Here is a 20,189-nt window from a genome sequence, read left to right on the forward strand (position 1 = left end):
TCCACTAGCTTTGTTCGTAGTGATGCTTTCTAAGGCCCAGTTGACTTCACATTCCAGGATGTCTGGCTCTAGGTGAGTGATCACACCATCGTGATTATCTGGGTCGTGAAGATCTTTTTTGTATAGTTCTTCTGTGTATTCTTGCCACCTTTTCTTAATATCTTCTGCTTCTGTTAGGTCCATTAATAGGATTATCACTTCCTAATTTAAAGTGGTTTAGATATATATTCACTCTCATTTACACAATGTAAATTATAAGCATGCATGTGTGTATATGTGTGTGTGTATGCCTACATGCATGCACATTTCAGAACTCCAGTTCCCTGCAAGAGAGAAAGAATAATTTTCCTTGATGAGGGATGCAATCTTTAAGAGTTACCCATCAGTTCATAGATTAAAACATTAGAGGAAAAAGTTTCAAAGAGGTCTCTTATAGAAAATACCCTTTACATTGTCGATCACATATAAAACACCTTGAAAGTCAGTGTGTTGCCTGAATCTACGCGATCTTGTTATATTCCTTTTACTATCAAGCCAGGAGATAAAAATTATCCCTGACTAGTGCTATCAAAATAATAAGGGAGAGGGGACTTTATTGGTAGTCCAGTGGTTAAGAATCCACCTGCTAATGCAGGGGCTGCTGCGGCTGCTGCTAAGTCGCTTCAGTCGTGTCCGACTCTGTGGGACCCCATAGATGGCAGCCCACTGGGCTCCGCTGTCCCTGGGATTCTCCAGGCAAGAATACTGGAGTGGGTTGCCATTTCCTTCTCCAGTGCATGAAAGGGAAAAGTGAAAGTGAAGTCGCTCAATCGTGTCCGACTCTTAGTGACCCCATGGACTGTGGCCTACCAGGCTCCTCCATCCATGGGATTTTCCAGGCAAGAGTACTGGAGTGGGGTGCCATTGCCTTCTCCACTAATGCAGGGGACATGGGTTCAATTCCTGGTCCGGGAAGATCATACATTCTGTGGAGCAATTAAGCCCACACGCCACAACATCCATGCCCACGAGTCACAGCTACTGAGACTGGGCTGGGCGCCTAGAGCCTGTGCTCGGCAACAAGAGAAGCCACTATGATGAGAAGCCCAAGCTCCACAACTAGAGAGCAGACCCCGCTCATACAACTAAAATAGGCCCACATAGCAGTAAAGACTCAGCACAGCTATAAATAAAGAAAAAAAAATTTTTTTTAATTAATAAAAATTTTTAAAATAATACTAAGGGAGAGTATGAAATCTAAGTGGACCGAAAAAAAAAAAAAAGCAAATTACATGTGAATTGTAAAAGTAGAGGTAAAGCGGCCACTCCCAAAATGTTTTCAAGTATTCTCCCACCTGTCACTGCCCTTGTATACTGTGTGTGGCAGTGGCAACAATAAACCCCATTTCAAATCACGGTATGAACTCGGCCATTTTTACAGGTGAAAAACAAAGTAAGAACTGTTATTTTCAAGCGTCCTCAAGTACCAGTACAAAGAACATGGGCTAGGAGAGTGTTAAATTACAAGCCATCTGTGCTGATAATTTACGATGTGATTTCTCTAATCTCCTTCAACACTACATAACATCTCTATGGCAACACAGTGACTTCAAATGCTAGCCTGGAAGGCCAGTGGTGCGCTCAGCCTGTTTGCACAGCAGACAATCAGGCTGGTCGGCCGGCTCCTCAATGGGCCAGTCTTCTTTCCCAGGAAGGCTGTCCCATCACACGCGGCCCGCACTCCCTCTCTCCACTTCCTCCAGGCGTGTAAGCGAAAGGGTCTGCACACTGAGCATATTACCCAAAACTAGCCATGGCCCCGCAACCAAAACCAGCCAAGTGCACCTTGGTGTAACTCAGGGTTGCTGTCTCTGGTTGTGCATGAATTACCAGTAGGGTTTTTATTAAATACAGATTCTAGGGCCCTATTCTAGACTACTAAATGAGAATCGCTGGCAATTCTGTAATTTTTTAAACCTTGTGGGTGATTCTGATACAGGCTGGGGTGACGGTGGTAGTGGTAGTTTAGTCGCTAAGTCGTGTCCAACTCTTGCAACTCCATGGACTGTAGCCCGCCAGGCTCCTCTGTCCATGGGATTCTCCAGGCAAGAATACTGGAGTGGGTTACCATTTTCTTCTCCAACAGGCTGGGTTAAGGACCAGTGAATCAAAAAGCGTCGACCGCGTCTCTCCTTGGAGCTTGCCCTAGGCCAGAGGCCAGCAGCCCACCCTCACAGGAAACAACCACAACCCAAAGACCCAGAACCAGAACGTGGTCTACACAAGGTTCTATGTCAACACAGACAGCCAACGAGGCCAGGAGAAGACACATGGGTGGTTTTGTAACGGAAGTGATGCTTGACCTAAGCTGAGGCAGTTAGGAAAACCAAGAACAGGAGGGAACACCAAACACAGAGACAGGGCCAACGGCAGGGCCACAGATGGGGTGTACAATGGGGGTTCGAGCACCTGATGGGGCAAGAGGTCTAGAAGCTTCCCCTGAGGCCAGCCCAGCGAGGGCGGAGGGACTGACCAGGTCTGAAACTCAGAAAACTGCACTTGTGACTCTCATGTAGCTTTGGTTACAAAGCACATCCCTACACCCCAGGCAAAGAAAAAGAGGATTCAGGGGTGGTATAAAGAGAACTGAAAATAATTCTGCCCTAGCTTTGGTAAAATCCTCATCTGTAAACAGGAGAAATATTATGTATGTCAATATATGTGTGGTAAGTGAGAGATAATAGATTTGGTCTTTTCAAGAGCACCTCAAATTTCATTTTCACCTTGAGAGCAGTTCCAATTAGGTGGACTTGGGCTCGCTGATCACCTCTTGTCCTTTTAATTTCTACATTATCCCCCAGCACATTTTCAAAAGAGGCCAGAAGAGAGAATCTGCTAATCACCTTGCCTCTTTAAAGATACAAACTCCCGCCGGCCAGAATATTATTTCTGTCTTCTCCAGCTGTATGGCACCTGGCATATTGACACAGATCAAAGGATAAACAGCTCATTCATTACATACTGCCTTGCACATTAAACAATGCCCATAAAGTCCTGTGAAGATGAAAACCACTTCAAGCACCAAGCAATTCTGAGCTAGGCATTTGAAACAGAGAAACAAAGATGACAGACCAAACATCATAAAAAGGTCACCACCCAGCAGGAAGGCTCCTGTTCCACCAGACCTCTGGTCCCCGTGCAGGCAGGCGACACAGCAGACAAAACCCCAACCTGCTTTACATGCTTTTAATGTATGGAAGCAGGAGAAAAGGTTTCAAAATGCTCGGAAAAAAAAAAAAGTCTTCCGTGGTTCCTTTCTTTCAGGGACCATGCCCAAAAGTAATGTCAAAGCCACACAAATTCTTCTTTCTGAGACATCTCCTTTTAAGTGAAGCTCACATACTCTGTATGAAGTGTCAACTCAATTCTGAAACAGGCACAATGAAAATTCTTGCAACAGAGCATACGCGATTTTATGCAAATGGATACTGTTTCTGTCTTGGAGTCTAACACACTGGCCGTGTGTGTGTGAGCGATCAGAGCTGACTCCAATTTCCAAGGACGGAGAACTCACATGAGCAGGAGAACCCTGGCGGCCACTTTGAGTGGGAGCAGGGCAGCACGCTGCCGCTCCCTCAACTTCCCCAGGACGCTGCAAGGGTGCGATCACCAGTTTGAACCACTTCAGCTGTGCCCTCAGGGCCCACAAATACATCACCTTCAGGGGAGCAAAGCCTGTCCTTACCTTTTTGACTGAGATGCCCCGAAATTTTCAACGGGATAGATAATTCAACATTCTCTAAGAAATTACCAAATGTACCATCAAATCAGCCTTCCCCAGTGGCTCCGTGGTAAGGATTCCGCCTACAATGCAGGAGATGAGCCTAGATGCGGGTTTGATTCCTGGGTCGGGAGGATCCCCTGGAGGAGGGCATAGCAACCCACTCTTGCCTGGAGAATCCCATGGACAGAGGAGCCTGGTGAGCTACAGTTCATGGGGTCACAAACAGTTGGACATGACTGAAACGACTGAGCACGCATGCACCATCAAACCACAACAGAAGCCCAATCAGATCTTATCCACAAGGCCCTCCTTCAGAAGGGAGTGATTTCTTTTTTTCCTCTCTGACACTAAAGTTCCCGGGATGGTGTCCCACACGCAGTGTCATATGCAGGGTACAGCAGGAGAAAACCCTGCAGGCACACTCCTTCCACCCGGGACCCTGCCCGGGAGACCACTGTGTGCTTGGATCCTCCGGGCCAGCCCTAAGAGCTACTGACCTGCAAGAAGTTAAAACTCTCTCTGAGTCCCCTCCCTTGGGTACAAAATTGGATGCCGCTGCTTACCCTGCAGAGGACTGTGAAAATTAAATAGCTGGTGGCTGTAAGCACTAAATAAATGAAGCTGTTTAAGACTTCAAAATATTGCCAATTTAGTTGTATCCTTTTTATTGATACGTAACTCGCATAGTGTAAAATTCTCCCTTTAAAAAAAAGTGTACAGTTGACTTTAGTATAGTTAGTATGTATATTCACCATCATGTGTGTGCGCTTGGTGAGGCCCGGCTCTCTGCGACCCCGTGGACTGTAGCCCGCCAGGCTCCTCTGTCCGTGGGATGCTCCAGGCAAGAATACTGGAGTGAGTTGCCATTTCCTTCTCCAGGCGATCTTCCCCACCCAGAGGCTGAACTCACGTCTCCTGCATTGCAGACAGATTTCTTTACTGCTAAGCCACCGGCCACTAGGTAATCCCAGAACATTTTCAGCACCCAAAAGCCCTTCCCCAGAATGCCTGACCCACTAGCAGTCATGACCTTTTATTCTCCAAATTTTCCAAACCAAAAGGCTTTCGCTCTTAGGGCATTAACAAGCAAATTAAGATTCTTCTTTCTGGCTGAACTGTCTAGTTGTAGGAAGGGCTAGTACAGCTACAGAGGCTGACTCTCCCAGACGATCATCCAAGGAGCATGTGGACAGGCACATAAAACCGAGTGCAACAAAGGAAACTGACACTGTCTCCCCTAATCAAGAGCCTGTGTTCTTTCTGTGTCATCCTTTAATGGAGCACAACTCTGAACAGCAAAAATTCATCTTGCCTGTAACGAGATCTGCACCTAGTGGCCCACAGTTTCTAGAACTGAGTGCCCACAGACACTTCCTAGAAATCCCGCGCTAACACAGACACTCCAGAGGTGGTTTCTGAGAAGAAACATTTAATCATTGAAGGGCAGCAAGCAAGTCTTGGAAGTTGTGACTCATGACTTACTCCACGCACTCAGCTCCCTCCTCTACTCATAGCACATGACAGATTCCTGCGAAAAGACCACCCCCTCCCCAGCCTCCACCTGACACCCACCCATTCTCAGACCATCCCTTGTGTCTAATCACTCATTCTTAGTATCTCAACATTTTTTTTCTTTTCCCTCCTCTCTTTTGGCAACAAGTACACGGAGATGAAGATAATCAACTGTTTTGCCCACAACAGGTGTCGGCTTTATAAACCACACTTATTAGAAATTAATCTCTCCTTCTTTTTTGGCAACTCCTGATTTTCCAACGTTGTGCTTCAACATCCCCAGAAAGCAAGCTGCTGACGGAGTCTGGCAGCTCTTTTCTTAAACATGCCTCGGGGGAGTTCCAGCCCATGACTTCATCTGTTTTCTTTGGGTGACTAAGTGACAAGGCACGGAGCTGAACAGAAGCTGACCGCTAACTGCCGATTTGAACAGTTTCAACTTTAAGATGCAGGTTCGTTTATCACAGTGGTATGGCTTAGCATTTCGAAATTGCTTTCTGCATTTTCTAGGACTGAGTAAGTCAGTGGAGACGTTAGGGATAAAAGGAGACTTCACTGTCAGAGAAGGGAATTACAAGTTTGGGAAAGGGAAGACTGAAATGCAGTCTGTAGTACTGGACTGGAATTGAAGGCATGTGTACAAACTCGTGGTTTTTATTATAGACAGGTGCACAAAGAACAGCACATGTCATGTGATGCTGTGTGTGTGTGCACATAAGCATGTGCGGACACAAACTCCCCAATTCCCGGCTCTGTGCACTGAGAGGTTCTGGAAGCAGTAACACCCCTGTAGCATTAGCACACTCAGTGCCCAGACTGAGTTTCTTCATGCTGTCTTCTGCTAAAATGAACCAGGGCTCCTTGGAGAAGGGCAATTTCAGGGCTGGAGTCAGGAAAGAACAGAAGCCTGGGACATTTCACTGTGTCAGAAAATAAAGAAGTGCCCCATAAATGATGGGGACACGTCACAAAAGATAAAGGAGCCAGTCTGAAAAGACACCACTGGCCAGATCATGAACAACTGAGCATCAAGCTAAGTAATGACATCAAAGGATTATAACCCACTGACTAAGACAACCCCTGGGGTCGCAAAAAGTCAGACACTGCTTAGCGACTGAACAACAAGACAGGAATCCGTAAGGCCACACTTATTGAAATAAATGTGTGGCAGAAAGAGAGGCTCTGCCCTTATGGGCGAAAGCCAATGAAACACAGGAGGAGTAATGAAGCTAGAAAACTCACCAGGTTGAAACCATCATAATAATCACTGATTCGGGCAAAAGTCAGCAATGGAGATAACCAGCAAATTAGAGTCAGCAAAGGAACAGGATTTTCCACAGTCTCGAATTCTCTGTCCACAAGATGCTGATTACAAGGGAACAGTACAGTGGTAGTCACCCCCTGAATCAGAAGACTGAACGAACATCTCACAGAGGGCAGGTGACAGCTGGGTCCCCCACAGGGCGTTCGGGGAAGGACACAGCCCTTCCATCGGCCACACACGACCTGAACCTGGTCAGGAGGGACACTCCACCCAAACCGAGGGACAGTCCTCCAAAGAACTGACTAGAACCTTCCAGGGAACAAGAGAGACAGGCTGAGGAGATGTTCCCAATTAAAGAAAACCAAAGAGACATGACAACTAAATGCATCAATAATTGTATGTGTTCCTGGATAGAATGCTGGATCACCAAGATCTTTTTAATCACCAACAGTTTCTGGAATCATTGGTAAAATTTTATTGAAGTCAGCAGATTTAGATAATAACACATAAAAATTAATTTCCTAATTTGGGTCACTATGTAAGAGAATGTCCTTGCTCTGAGAAAATACCGTGGAGTCACCTTTAGAGGTAAGGGCACCATCACCTTGCAACTTACTCTCAAATGGTTCAGATACAAAATCATATCTAAATTTAATGTATATAAATATATGTGTGTGTGTATACATATCCAGAGAGGGGGGAGGGGAGGAATAGGTGATGTTCCTGCAGTGAAATAGTAACCACTGAGGATTTTGAGTTCTTCTCTGAACATGAGAACTGGTTTCTCAAAATAAACTCATCTGCCATCTCCTCCTGCAGAAAAAACCGCAACAAACTTTAAATGCAATCAACCATGAAGACAAGAACCAACTAAACAGCCACAAATGATGCCTACAAGTGAAATCTCAACTTGACTAAGTTGATATTAATTTGAGCCTTGCACCTCCTGCGCTGGTTTAAAAATCAAGATAAACTAAAATAGCATGTCAAAAGCACCTACTCTCCCGTTCAACAGTAGGCCAATATGACTTTAATTGTAGAATTTTTTTAAAAGCAAGAATTAAACAAAAATGAAAAAAATATGAAACTTAAGAAACTCCTTGAATAAACCAGGAAGAAAGGAAAATTAGATTTTAAGAGGATAGTACACCTTCCGATGATATACTGTGAGGGGGAGAGGTGAGGTGTACCTGATGGAAATGTACCCCACAGAAAGGAAAACCTAGAACACACGCCCAGGAGTTATCCCACTAAAAGAGGACGGCAGGAAGTAAGTCTCTGTTCCCCTTGACCACAACATTCATCATCTATGCGTACATTTCCATGAATAACAGCAAAGACATGAGAAGCTGCAACAAAACAGCTCTAGAAAGAACCCGGGAATGACCACACCCACCTCATAAAACTGTCCCCAAAAAAGCAGCTTAGCAGTCTCCGGCCCCTCCCCATGCCCCCACCCATGCAACCTTCCTCAGTTAGAAAGGAAGCCCAGGAATTCTTTATAATGTGACACACACAGCCAATGGCTAGAAAACTTCCCTCCCCAGCCAGCCTCTCCCTGCCCTTCCCAAACTTCCCTCCGCCAACCCTGACGGCCACCGACACTTCCTCCCACTTCAGACTAAGTGGCCACAGCCAGGGAAGTGGGGACCAGCCCGGCCACATGAGTCCTCCCTAGACAGAGACAGGATGGAGGCAGCAAAACTCAAAACCACCTCAGCGGGACAGCTGGGGTTACTGGGGTTATTTACATAAGAAGGAACATCAGCTTTAATCAGGTGAGAAGAGGAAAAGCACAGAAGCTAAATCACAGGGCTCAGACCACAGTGAAAAAGTTCTTGCTCTATCCCGGAATTTGGCATTCCACTTTTGTTCAGTGTGAGACTTGTAAATTACAGCTTCCATCTTCAACACACAAGGATATACACATTCAGTTTTAAAGATCTGACAATTACAACACCGGGACTTGTGGGATGCTATATGGAGTGAGGGTCATTTCTCCTCTCTCCCTCCATTGGAAAAGAATAGGCGATGTGGGGGCTTTGTGGTCTGGCAGCTGTGGGTTTAAATTCCAGCCCGAGCCCTTACAGGCAGTGCAAACTGGGGCAGTCATTCAACCTTCCCAGAGGCTGAGATGAGATCCTCATCCAAACACAGAAATAGCCTCCACCTGCTGGAGGGGGGGATATGATTTGACATGAAAAAACGTATATAAAACACCTGCGTGCACCTAAACCCACAGGCCCTCAGGTGGTAGCAGCAATAGAGATAATAGTTAAGAGAAAGCTTTACCAGGTTTTCGTGAAGGACAAGGTTGGCGTTCATAACGTTTGGGGGTGAAGAAAACAAACATAGCATTTTAAATATCATCCTCTGACGTTATAAGCAGGTTATTGCTTCTGCATGCACTTACTTGACCCTCTATGGAGCCTAACTCCAAAGGTGTTAGCTGACCCCCGAGGACTGGGGCTCCTGGCCTCCCATATTGCTCTGACAGCTGCTGCTGAAGACTGAGGTTACAGCAAGCACGCGATTCCATGACTGCCTGCCATCCCATTTTCTCCACAAACAGCCCCAAATCCACAGTACAAGCTGTCACGGGCAATTTACCATCATCCCACCTTAATCCTGGGTAGGGTTTACAGTCAGAGGTCTCCAGTAATGTGGTTCGGGGGGGACAGGTCCCATCTCACCAGCAGGCTGTCCCCTTCTGTGTGTTCAGCAATCGGCAGGGCTGAGACAGGACCTATAAATGATGCCATGGAGACAAGAGATGCCCAGCAATGAACACGGCAGATTCTGCATCTCGCAGGCTGCGGTCAAATATCCGGAAAGAAACAAGTACACGGCCAGCTCGCAGAATACTGAAACTCACTACTCCCGCGAGGAGCTGCTCTCCCAGAGGGGGACACGTGAACAGAACTGTCACGTGAAGGAAATGGATGGCCTGGAAACCATCCAATTAGCGACGGTTCTCAAAGTTCCTGGACCCAAGATATATTAGGACAAGAGCAACGTTTAGATGGAGGTGAAGTAACCCTGGAATAAACATGTGAAATACACTCTGCCTCGGTGCAATCTGGCTTTTTTGGAGCTGGTAAGGGTCCTTAGGTGCCAGCTACCATCACTGTGGTACCGAAAAGGACAGTGAGGGCTGGAAGGGATTTCTCATAATCACAATTTTTTTTTTTTGAAAAGCTATCTACAAGCAAGAAACATCTGTTTAGTATCAGACACCAGGAATCAATTTGTTTTGGCATGGTAAAGTATTCGACAATCTAGACTTTGGAGATTTCATTCTAGGACTGATTCTAGATCAGCAGAAATACTTACAACAACAGTCTAATCAAAGCACTGCTTCCTAATATATCTGTGTGCACCCTCAGAATAAACAGAGGAATTGTACTTTTTGGTCCCTATCACTTAAAAGCTAAATTAATAAATAAATAAATAACATGCATTTTGTTATTCCGGCAGATCCTAGAGCATCTGATGTCAAGAACAAGCAATAACTAAGAGTAAAAGCAAGTAAAACATAAAACTTGCAGAATCCAAATGGCCCAGGGGGGCCCTGCTTGGGTTTTGCAGGCCCGATGTTCAACAGCAGCAATAATGAAGGAAAAAGGAATCCTTAAAGACGTGAATCAGAATGAGGAGAGGAAGTAAAAGGAAACAACGATGGAAAAACTGTATATACTGTTTTGACCAACCTCTCAGACTTTTTATAAGCCTAATTTTCAAACTCAAATTAAAACATCTAAAATTCACGTTATCTATACATTCCACTTCACATATACTAAGAAACATGGGTTGTTTTAAAATAGATTTCAAGGACTTCCCTGGCAGTCCAGTGGTTAAGACTCAGCGCTTCCAATGCAGGGACTATGGGTTGGATCCCTGGTCGGGCAACTACACTCCCACAGGCCACATGGCCAAAAAATTTAAACAAAAGAAACAGATTTCAAATATCAGTCTCTGATACATTCATTTCTTTTTGCACTGACACCTCCCATTCACAGAATTCCAAAGTGGGGTTTTTTACGACTTTTCCAAGATACACACAGGCGACCACACTTGAAGAGTCACCAACAAAACCTATCTAAAAATATTCAAGGGTTATATTTTTAAATTTGAATTGTGTTTTTCTCAAGTTCAAGAATAACTTCATTTTATGGTTATGAGTCTTAAGTGGGGAGACTAACACTTTATAAATTCACTCCTTAACCATCAACACTGTGAAATACACAGCTTCAGAGTTAATTACATGTAGGAAAGTCCATGAACTGAGGGTGAATGATCTCACACAGTTATTTACGCAGGAACAACGCCCCCTTCTCCAAGTGAAACTTATTCCTAGAAATTCCCTCTTTAACACCAGGAATGTCAAGGCCCAGCAGACCACTCTGCCTGTGCTACTTTTTCTTTCCGGACGGCAGCAAAACTCAGTGGAGTGGGAGAATTTGAAGCAGGAAAAATGGTGACTGTTCGCATCTAAAGATAGTTTTTTTAAGTCAGCAGACTTGTCAAATGGATTCCCAAGTTATGCTTCTTACAGAATCTAAGAAAAGAATCTTTATTTCCCCATAACTATCTTCAACCTTTCCTCAGATTAACCCTAGACGTTTCAGCAAGTTTGGTCCCACCTAGGTCCATCTGACTATTGTTCAGTCGCTCAGTCCTGTCCAGCTCTTTGGAACCCCATGGACTGCAGCACACCAGGCTTGTCTGTCCTCCACTGTCTCCCGGAGTTTGCTCAAATGCATGCTCATTAAGTTGGTGATGCCATCCAACCATCTCATCCTCTGTCACCCCCTTCTCCTTCTGCCTTCAATCTTTCCCAGCATCAGGGTCTTTTCCAATGAGTCGGCTCTTTGCATCAGGAGGTCAAGGTATTGGAGCTTCAGTTTCAGCATGAATCCTTCCAATGAATGTTCAAGGTAGATTTCCTTTAGGACTGACTGGTTTGATCTCCTTGCAGGTTCAGGGGACTCTCAAGAGTCTTCTCCAGAACTACAATTCAAAAGCATCAATTCTCCAGAGCTCAGCCTTTATGGTCCAACTCCCACATCCATACAAGACTCCTGGAAAAACCAGAGCTTTCACTAGATGGACCTTTGTCAGCAAAGCGATGTCTTTGCTTCTGAACACGCTGTCTGGGTCTGTCACAGCTTTCCTTCACAAACACCAAGTGTCTTTCCACTTTATGGCTAAAGTCACCATCCACAGTAATTTTGGAGCCCAAGAAAAGAAAATCTGTCACTGCTTCCACTTTTTCCCCTTCTATTAATATTTACCATGAAGTGATGGGACCAGATGCCATGATCTAGTTTTCTGAATGTTGAGTTTTAAGCCACCTTTTTCATTCTCCTCTTTCGCTTTCATCAAATGGCTCTTTAGCTCCTCTTCACTTTCTGCCATTAGGGTGGTATCATCTGTGTATCTGAGGTTGCTGATATTTCTCCTGGCAATCTTGATTCCAGCTTGTGATTCATCCAGCCTGGCATTTCACATAATGTACTCTACACAGAAGTTAACTAAGCAGGGTGACAGTATACAGCCTTGACGTACTCCTTTCCCAATTTGGAACCAGTCAGTTGTTCCATGTCCCTTTCTAACTGTTGCTTCTTGACCTGAATACGGGTTTCTCATGAGACAAGTAAGGTGGTCTGATATTTCCATCTCTTTAAGAATTTTCCACAGTTTGTTGTGACCCACAGAGTCAAAGGCTTTGGCATAGTCAATGAAGCAGAAGTAGAGGTTTTTCTGGAATTCTCTTGCTTTTTCTATGATTCAATGAACGTTGGCAATTTGATCTCTGGTCCCTCTGCCTTTTCTAAACCCACTCCACTTGTACTATTACTATCTTTAAAATCAACAGAAAACTCTTTCCAAAATAACTCAATTTTATTCAAGTTTACCTTTGAGAAATTACTTCTGTTAGATTTGGCTTCTGGTGGTGTCTCACGGTTTATATTTGCATTTCCTTGAATGTGTGTGGCCATTCTGTAGTTGTATTGTCTATTTCCCTTTCGGACTGCCTTTCTTACTGATTTGAGGAAGCCCTTTTTCAATCCTGCACATGTAATTCTTCATCTGAATTGTAATAACTGTTTTTGCCCAGTTTGTCGCTAGTTTTTGTTTAATGTTATGTTTTAAATTAACATACAGTACAAATGGATTCCTTTCCCTGTGTTCAGGTCTATGAATCTTAATATGCAGAATCACCACCACAGCCAGGATACAAAACGCTTTCTTTCATCATCCTTCAAAACATCCCCCACACTGCCCCTCTGGAGTCACCCTTTTCCCCCCCTAACTCCTGGTAACCAGCTGATCGCTTCTCTGTCCCTCCAGTTCTATTTGAGAAAGTCATACAAGTGGACTCCTATGTAGCCTTTGGAGGCAGCCTTTCTTCACGCAGCATCAGCTGAATGGATGTACCACAGTTCATCTGTTCACATCTACTCTTAAACGCCAGCAAGAGCAGCAGACAATGAAGGAAGGGCCTTAGCCCTTCCCAGCAATCGGACAGGAACAGAACACAATACCAAGTACCTGGAAGGAAAAGAGGAAGAAGCCATGCAGTGGGCAGGACCTTGCAGAAACCCCTCCTGAAGAGAAACTGAGTACAATTCATCGCTGTCCACAACAGGGTTATGGGCTGTAAGAAAAGAAGCCTGATGGACTCATGTGGACACCACTAACCCAAAGTACCCTAGACCAAGAAACTATTCTGTTTGCTCACTAAGGTTTTCATTACAGCTTCCTCTGTCAGGGCATCTGCTAAACTGTACTAACTTATGACAGAACCCAAACAACACGCTCCTTCCAAACTACAAGATCTGCTCTATAGACTGCTCCACAGTCCTCCCAGAGAAGAGCAGACATGTGGCTGATCAAAGAAGTTAGTAGCCTACAATGCAAGTGTGTGTGTGCTGTGCTTAGTTGTTCAGTCATGTTTGACTCTTTGCGACCCCATGGGCTGTAGCCTGCCAGGTTCCTCTGTCCATGGGATTCTCCAGGCAAGAGTACTGGAGTGGGTTACCATTTCCTTCTCCAGGCCATCTACCCCACCCAGGGATCGAAACTGGGTCTCCCGTGTTGCAGGCAGATTCTTTACTGTCTGAACCACCAGGGAAGCCTGCAAGGCAAATATGTTTATGACCTAAGTCAGTTTCATGTTGCCAGAGGACATCTGGCATTAGACCAAATACTCCAAGAGGTCGCACCCTTTCTCCGGATCAAGCCCCTAGGCCTTAAGCCTGGGAAGCCCACACACCCTCCTGTCAAACTCGCCCCAGACAAATAACCTTTCCCAGAGGGCAGGGGGTGCAGAACTTGGGTTTATAAGGGCTTTCTTATGGGGAGAGGGAACCAAAAAGAAGGAAATGAAGGTAACTAAGCAAACCGAGGCTTCCATTAGCAAGTGAGAAAGTGAAGATAAGATGACACACTGGCCAACCAGTAAACAGGAGAGCGGGAACCCCCATCAACAAGAATGTCACCCGCTTGGAAACTCCAGCCAGGCGGTCTCCTCGCTGGGAGACCCCCGGGGCTGGGGCCGGGCACTGTGACAGCAAGCAGGACCCAGACAGTCCGGGAGGCAGGGCCTCCTCGGTGGACACGGGAGCCCAGGGGCGGCAGGGAGCAGGGAAGGGGAAGGAGGCGGCACACCAGCGCCCTGCCGGGGGGGGGGGGGGGGGGGGCCTTGTCCCGACCCCCACACCCTTTCTCCATTTTTGTTCGTTTGCCCTCAGTGCAGAGATACAGCAACAGGAATACCTTGAATGGCCCCAGCAGAACGACAGTAATAATAATAACAACAACAATAATAATAAATACACCCGCCCACACACAAGGGGCTCTGAGAAGATTCCCGCGCGGGCTTGTCCCCTCGCCCAGGGCTGACTGGACGGCTCGGCGGCGGAATCTGGAGTGGAACGAGAGAGAATTCCGTCCCGGCGCCATCTAACCCCTCGCAACCTTTCTGCACCCCTGGGCCAACCCCGTTCCCTACCCGCCCCGAGCGGCCTGCGCGGGGCTGAGAATCAGGGGGAAAGATACAAAAGCCGGCATCTCCGTCCTCAGGACAGACACAGCCGCCGGGGCGTTCGCCCAGGCGCTGCGGCCGAAAGCTCGCGAGAGGACGAAAGGAGCCGCGGCGGAGGCACCGCCTCCTTTCCCGGAACGCGGCGGGGTTCTCACCCACAGCCATTCTTCCCCGTGCACCGAGGGGGCTCCTGTTCTGCCGGCGGCACCACTAAAAATCCGTCGAGACAATGCACTTAAGGAAATAAAAAACCAATTCATCAGAGAACCGAGGAGGAATGAAGGGAGTTGTTAAGGCGACTTTTTATAGTACAACACAATTCATCCCTATCAACGTAAGTGACTTGACTAGGCAGTCAAAGTGTGGCTATTGATTAAGAATTGGACTTTTCTCTGGAATGCCGCCAAGGATATGAGATAAAATTTTATTTCCTCAGTAGAAGAGTCAAGGAAATAAACTTAAATATCAGATACGGCTGATTTAGATTATGACCGCTCCAAACACATTTTTCACTTAGAAACGGATCCCACATTTATCACAACATTTAAAAGGCCTGAAAAGGCCATGCTAACCACATATTTTTAATACACACTGTACGGGTGTATTACATGTATTACATTACACATGCCACAGCTTGAACAGAACCACTGGCTTCATTTAAATTTTGGTTAATCCTTTAAACGGTTTAAATGGCTTCATCTAATCTTCATTTGAATCGTGGATGGTTAAACTGCAAAGGAAAAGATACAATTGTCTTTGTCAATAAGTCAATTTACAAGGTCTTAATGGAAAGTTTCCTTCAATGATTTTTTTTACTGTCCTTTGATTTCCTGAAAATCATTTACAGGATACTTCCAGCTCCCCCTCTGCTCTCCTCTAAAACTGAACCTCACTGTGCCACTGAAAAGGGGGAAACCAACATTCACAATCAAGTTACATTTTCTTCCACTTTCCTTTTCAAAATATTGAGGGTAACAAGGTCTGACTTCTTAATACAATAATTATTATTGGAGCTCACAAAGACCAAAGCTACCAGGCTTCTAAATATACACAGAAGCAGCAGGGCAGGCTCAGAGGCCAGCGACATAAGTGGTGTTAGAAGCAGAAATCTGAAGACAAGTTCCTTCAATCTTCCATGAGGAAATCATTATATCAACATAGAAGGACATGCACCCTGCTCTCTTGTTAAATAACTGACTCAACTGTCTCCACATATTCCATTGGAAAGGGAAGGGCTGCAGCCAGGGGTCCAGAAGTAAAACTTAGCAAGGAAAGGAACCTAGCGCAGTGAGCTGACACCTTTCAGAATAACCACAAACCCTTATGCTCTGCACACTCATATAATGCCAACCTGAAACATACCAGGCAGGTTAAAAATAAAGCATTTATGTAAGTACCCCCACCAGACACACACACTCTTGTAAGGTTAAATAGAGAGCTCTGAAAGAATGATTTATTGTCACAAGAACAGGGCCCCAAAATAGATTGGCAATAAAAGTGATCGGTCCCAGCGGGATTGAGAACTAATGTAAGCAAAGTCCTGGCCATGACAGGCAACTGGGGAAAGAGTACCAGAGTGAGGGAAGTGCTTCCAGACCCGACCCCAACTCTACCAGAGTTCTCTTCTGAGCAAGTCACTCAACCTCCCTAGAAGTCTGATTCCTCTTCCGTAAACTTTTAAAAAATTGTTTTAAATGGACTAGCTCATGTTTGTGATGCCTTTTGACAAGAAAACTAAAGAATGACCACTAGGAGCTAGGAGCTCAGAGGGAACCAGAGTCCAAGGATGTTAACAGCCCTGGAGCCACCCGCCCCCTTCTCCAGACTCTCTCCAAGTGCAAGAGTCCTGCCCTCAGTTCCCAACCCGGGCAGGTGGCAGTGCCCTGCTTGAGTGCATCCAGTAATAATGGCGGTGCATTCTATTCCTGAACTGCTCTAATTATGTAAAAGTTCTAATAAGCTACATTCTCCTTTCATCCAATCATAGTTACCATTTTTCACTCATCAACCACAAGGATAAAAGTAAATCCTTGCAGTATGGACAAGGAACAAAAAGGAGGCAAGCAAATAAGGTGGCCAACCCAACAGTTCCAGGGCCAAGAAATAAAAGGTAACCAATAGAAGTGCCTTGTCTAAATCAGGCTGGCAATCTTAAGCACCAGGCTGACAACACCATGGAAAACCGATCACACTCTGATCTGTCCACCCCTGTCAGTGAGAACCTATTTTCTGTGTTTCTACATCTCAGGAAAGAATGTCCACTTTTACTAAAGGACTTGACCTCTCTGTTCAACCATCCACATTCAATCAAAACTGCCCAGCAGGGCCATCCCCCACCCCCACCCAGCCTGAGCCATTCCACCAAGTGAGGTGTCCACCCAGGGTCCCCCTGCTTCATCTATCTAAATGTTTGCCCCTTCCCACCCCCACCCATCAATCCAACTAAATGGTCCCTCTCCTCTATTATCCCTCTGCTAGCTATTGCTGCCCCAGATGCTGGAGCCAAGATCTAGGTCAGGAATTCAGGGTTGCCCTAAGGAGGGAAAAGCACATTCAAAAGATGTTCTAGGCTACCCCTGGGATGGGACCGAACAATGGCTGCCTACTTACAATCTGCTCTGGCTCCTGATTCCAAGTCAAACAACGAAAGCAGCAGTATGCCCAATCAATTTTGGAGTGAGGAAGAAAAGAACACTCTTGAGCAGCACGGACTGGTTCTACCCCAAAGGGAACATGAACAGAAGCAAACACAGGACGAGGCCGGGGCCACCAATAGGTAAACCCTGGGGAAAGCCACAGTAACTGACAGCAAGTATTATGTGAGTGTCCAGTCCAACTTGATGTCTTGTGAGGCTCTTCTGAGCAGAAGTGATTTCTCTACTGTGCATAATAAAGATGTAAGAACGTCTGGCCTCATAAGCACCAAAAATTCCCTCTCCAGGGCACACACGCCTTTCTAAGAGAAAGACGCTGGATTCTGCACAGAATCTATTATTCTGTGACAGGTGGTGAAGAGAGAGAGAGAAGACAGGCTAGACTTAGCTTCAGGGCATGAAGGGAAGACGTCCCAAGTCTGCTATTAAGTGGTAAGATGGGGCTGCTCTATCGGGCGAGTTGCACACAAAAAAAGGCTTTCATTTGAAGGAGTTCGTGTTTTCCTGAACCTTTGCTTTCTGCGGGGACCTCACAGGGAGAGAGCGCACTGGGGAGTATGTTAACCCCAAGCTGACAGCACAGAGTCAGCGAGTGTCACTCCCAGCCACAACCAATCTGTTAAAACGACTCAAAACGAACCCCGCCTGGCAAGGATCAAGAAAACGAAGGAAGACAATACTACTAAACCAGGGGTCTACCCGGGAAGGCTAACTTCTGCCTCCGACTATCGCGCACCCGCTGCAAACTGCTCTCTGCGACCCGGATTACCCAACTGATCTCACCGGATCTGGCGACTGGATTTTGAAAGGGGCCACGAAGAAACGTGAGCCACCGGCCTCCGGTGCGCGCCCCGTCGCAGGCCGCTCCTCCGACATCCCCGGCCCCGCTGTCCTCCCGGGAGCCGCCACCAGCACCCCGCGCGCGCCCTGCGCCCTCCCGCCCGGCCCGGCCCCGACCTGGCCCGCCCTCCTCGGTTCTCCAGCGCCCAGTCTGCATCCTCCCTGCCCCGCACCTGGTCCGCCGGGCACCGCGCTGCGGGGCCGCGAGGCCGCCTGGACGCGCGAACAAACCGGTCTGGGAGCGGGGACGCAGGGGCGCGGGCGGGACGAGGCGCCGCCGCCGGGGTCCCCAGGACGCCCTGTCACGCCTCCCGCGCTGGCTCCCCGCGGGCGGGTCGCAAAGCTCGCCTCTCCCGTGACCACCCCCTCCCCTTCGCCCGAGAGACACCCGGACAACCCGGCACTGCCTCCCGGGCAGGGCCCAGCGCGTGCCGGCCCCGTGCCTCCTCCCCGGGGCCATCACGTCCCCAGGGTGTCCCTCCCGGGCCACCCCCCGGAGACAATGGCTCACCCATCGCCCGGCCGGCCGGGCTCCATTTCAGCCATCACCGCCCTCCTCCCCTCCCCGGGCAGCGAGTGCCACGGCAGCCCCGTTTCACAGAAGTGTAGATCGAGGCCGGGGAGGTGACAGGGGAGAGGAGAAACCTGGCTGCTTAAGGAGCCGATGAGGGACCACGGACAAATCGGCCACGGAGACCAGCCCAGATGAGAGACCGCTCTCCCGGGGCCTGGCCCCGCCGCCCCCGTCCGCTCGGCCTCGTGGGGGGCAGGGGGGCCTCCGCCCTCGCTGCCTCCTCGGCCCTCCCGCGAAAGAGACAAAGAGCCGGCGCCCCAACCGGTGGAGCGGTAGCCGCCAGGGCGGGCGACGGGGAGATTTCACCCGGGAAACTAGGGGCGGGAGCGAAGGGAAGGACGAGCCGGAGGCGCCCGGGCAGATCCGCGGCGCTCGGGGTGGCGCGGGCAGCGGGACCCGCGGGTGTTGGGGCGCAGGGCAGCGGCCTGGGCGGGCGCGCTCCGGGCCCGACGGGCGGGCGGGCGAGCAAGCACCGGGCGCGCCAGGGCCCGCGGACCGCGCCTCCGCGGCGGGGGCCAGTGGCGGAGCGCGCAGGCGGCGGCGCGGGTGCACTCACCGGATCGGAAGAAGGCCGCGATGTCGGCCAGGTCCTTGGCCGCCTCCTCGGCCCCCTCGCCGGCGCCGCCCCCGCAGCCCGAGCTCGCCGCGCTGGCCGCAGCGGCGGGGCCGGAGGACGCGGCGGGGGCGGCGGCAGCACCGCCGCCGCCGCCGCTGCTGCTGCCGCTCATGGCTGCGGCGGCGCCCGCGGCCGCGCCCGGCTCGGGCCCCGCGCCCCTAGCGCCGCGCGCCGCCCGCTTCGCGCCGGGCCTGGCGGCGCCGAGCGCCCTGCTGCCCGCGCCCGGCGCGTGGACGCAGAGCCCCGGGGCGGCGGCGGCGGCGGGCGGCGGCGGCGGCGGCGGCGGCTCGGCCCGAGGAGCGCGCCCACATAGACGAGGACTCCGCCCGGGAGCCGCGAGCCGGCCGCGGGGCGGGAGCGCGGAGCCACGGCCTCGGCGGCACCGGCCGGAGCGCGGGCAGCCACGCGCGCCGCGGCGCCGGACACGCAGTCGCGAGGGCGGCGGGGGGTGGGGGGGCCCGGGGGGGCCGGCGGGAGCTCCGCGATCACGGGCGCCGGCGGCCGCCGCGAGCCTCCATCTTGATTTCAGATGGGGAAAGGAAGGAGGGGGGAGGGGGGAAATCACGGCGGAGGGAACCCGGGTGAAAGGAAAAGGGAGAGCAGGGAAAGGAGAGGAAGGGGAAAAAAAAAAAAAAGAGGGGCTTCGGGAATTTCCGGTGAATATCGTCTGGGCCGGAGCGTGGGCTCGGCGGGTGGGCGGGGCGTGTGGTGGGCGGGGCCTGGCGGGAGGGGCGGGGCCGCGCAGGAGGGCCGGCGGGCGGCGGCGGGAGCGTCTCAGCGTTGTTCCTGCTCACGGGCGGCGGCGAAAAGGAGGGAACGCTCTGAGGCAACGAGGGCGCGCACCTTTCCAGGCCCGGCATGGCGCCCCCCGTCGGACGCTAGCTCCTGCCGCGCCGCACCGCCCTCCAGTCGCTGG

At 49.2% G+C, this 20,189-nt stretch overlaps 1 protein-coding gene across 1 annotated transcript in view; it reads right to left on the reverse strand.

Moving 5' to 3' along the window:
* The window catches only part of TRIO (trio Rho guanine nucleotide exchange factor), a 349,468-nt gene extending 329,566 nt beyond the window's left edge, over window positions 1–19,902 (reverse strand). Inside the window, exon 1 of the mRNA XM_081520842.1 lies at window positions 19,214–19,902. Within this exon, the coding sequence (XP_081376968.1) occupies window positions 19,214–19,385 (172 nt within the window). The 5' untranslated portion in view covers window positions 19,386–19,902. The remainder of the gene's footprint in view (window positions 1–19,213) is intronic.
* Window positions 19,903–20,189: the final 287 nt, after the last annotated feature.

This window comes from Giraffa tippelskirchi, chromosome 8, assembly GCF_054371585.1.
Source record: "Giraffa tippelskirchi isolate mGirTip1 chromosome 8, T2T-mGirTip1v1.2.pri, whole genome shotgun sequence".
Lineage (NCBI taxonomy): Eukaryota > Metazoa > Chordata > Mammalia > Artiodactyla > Giraffidae > Giraffa > Giraffa tippelskirchi.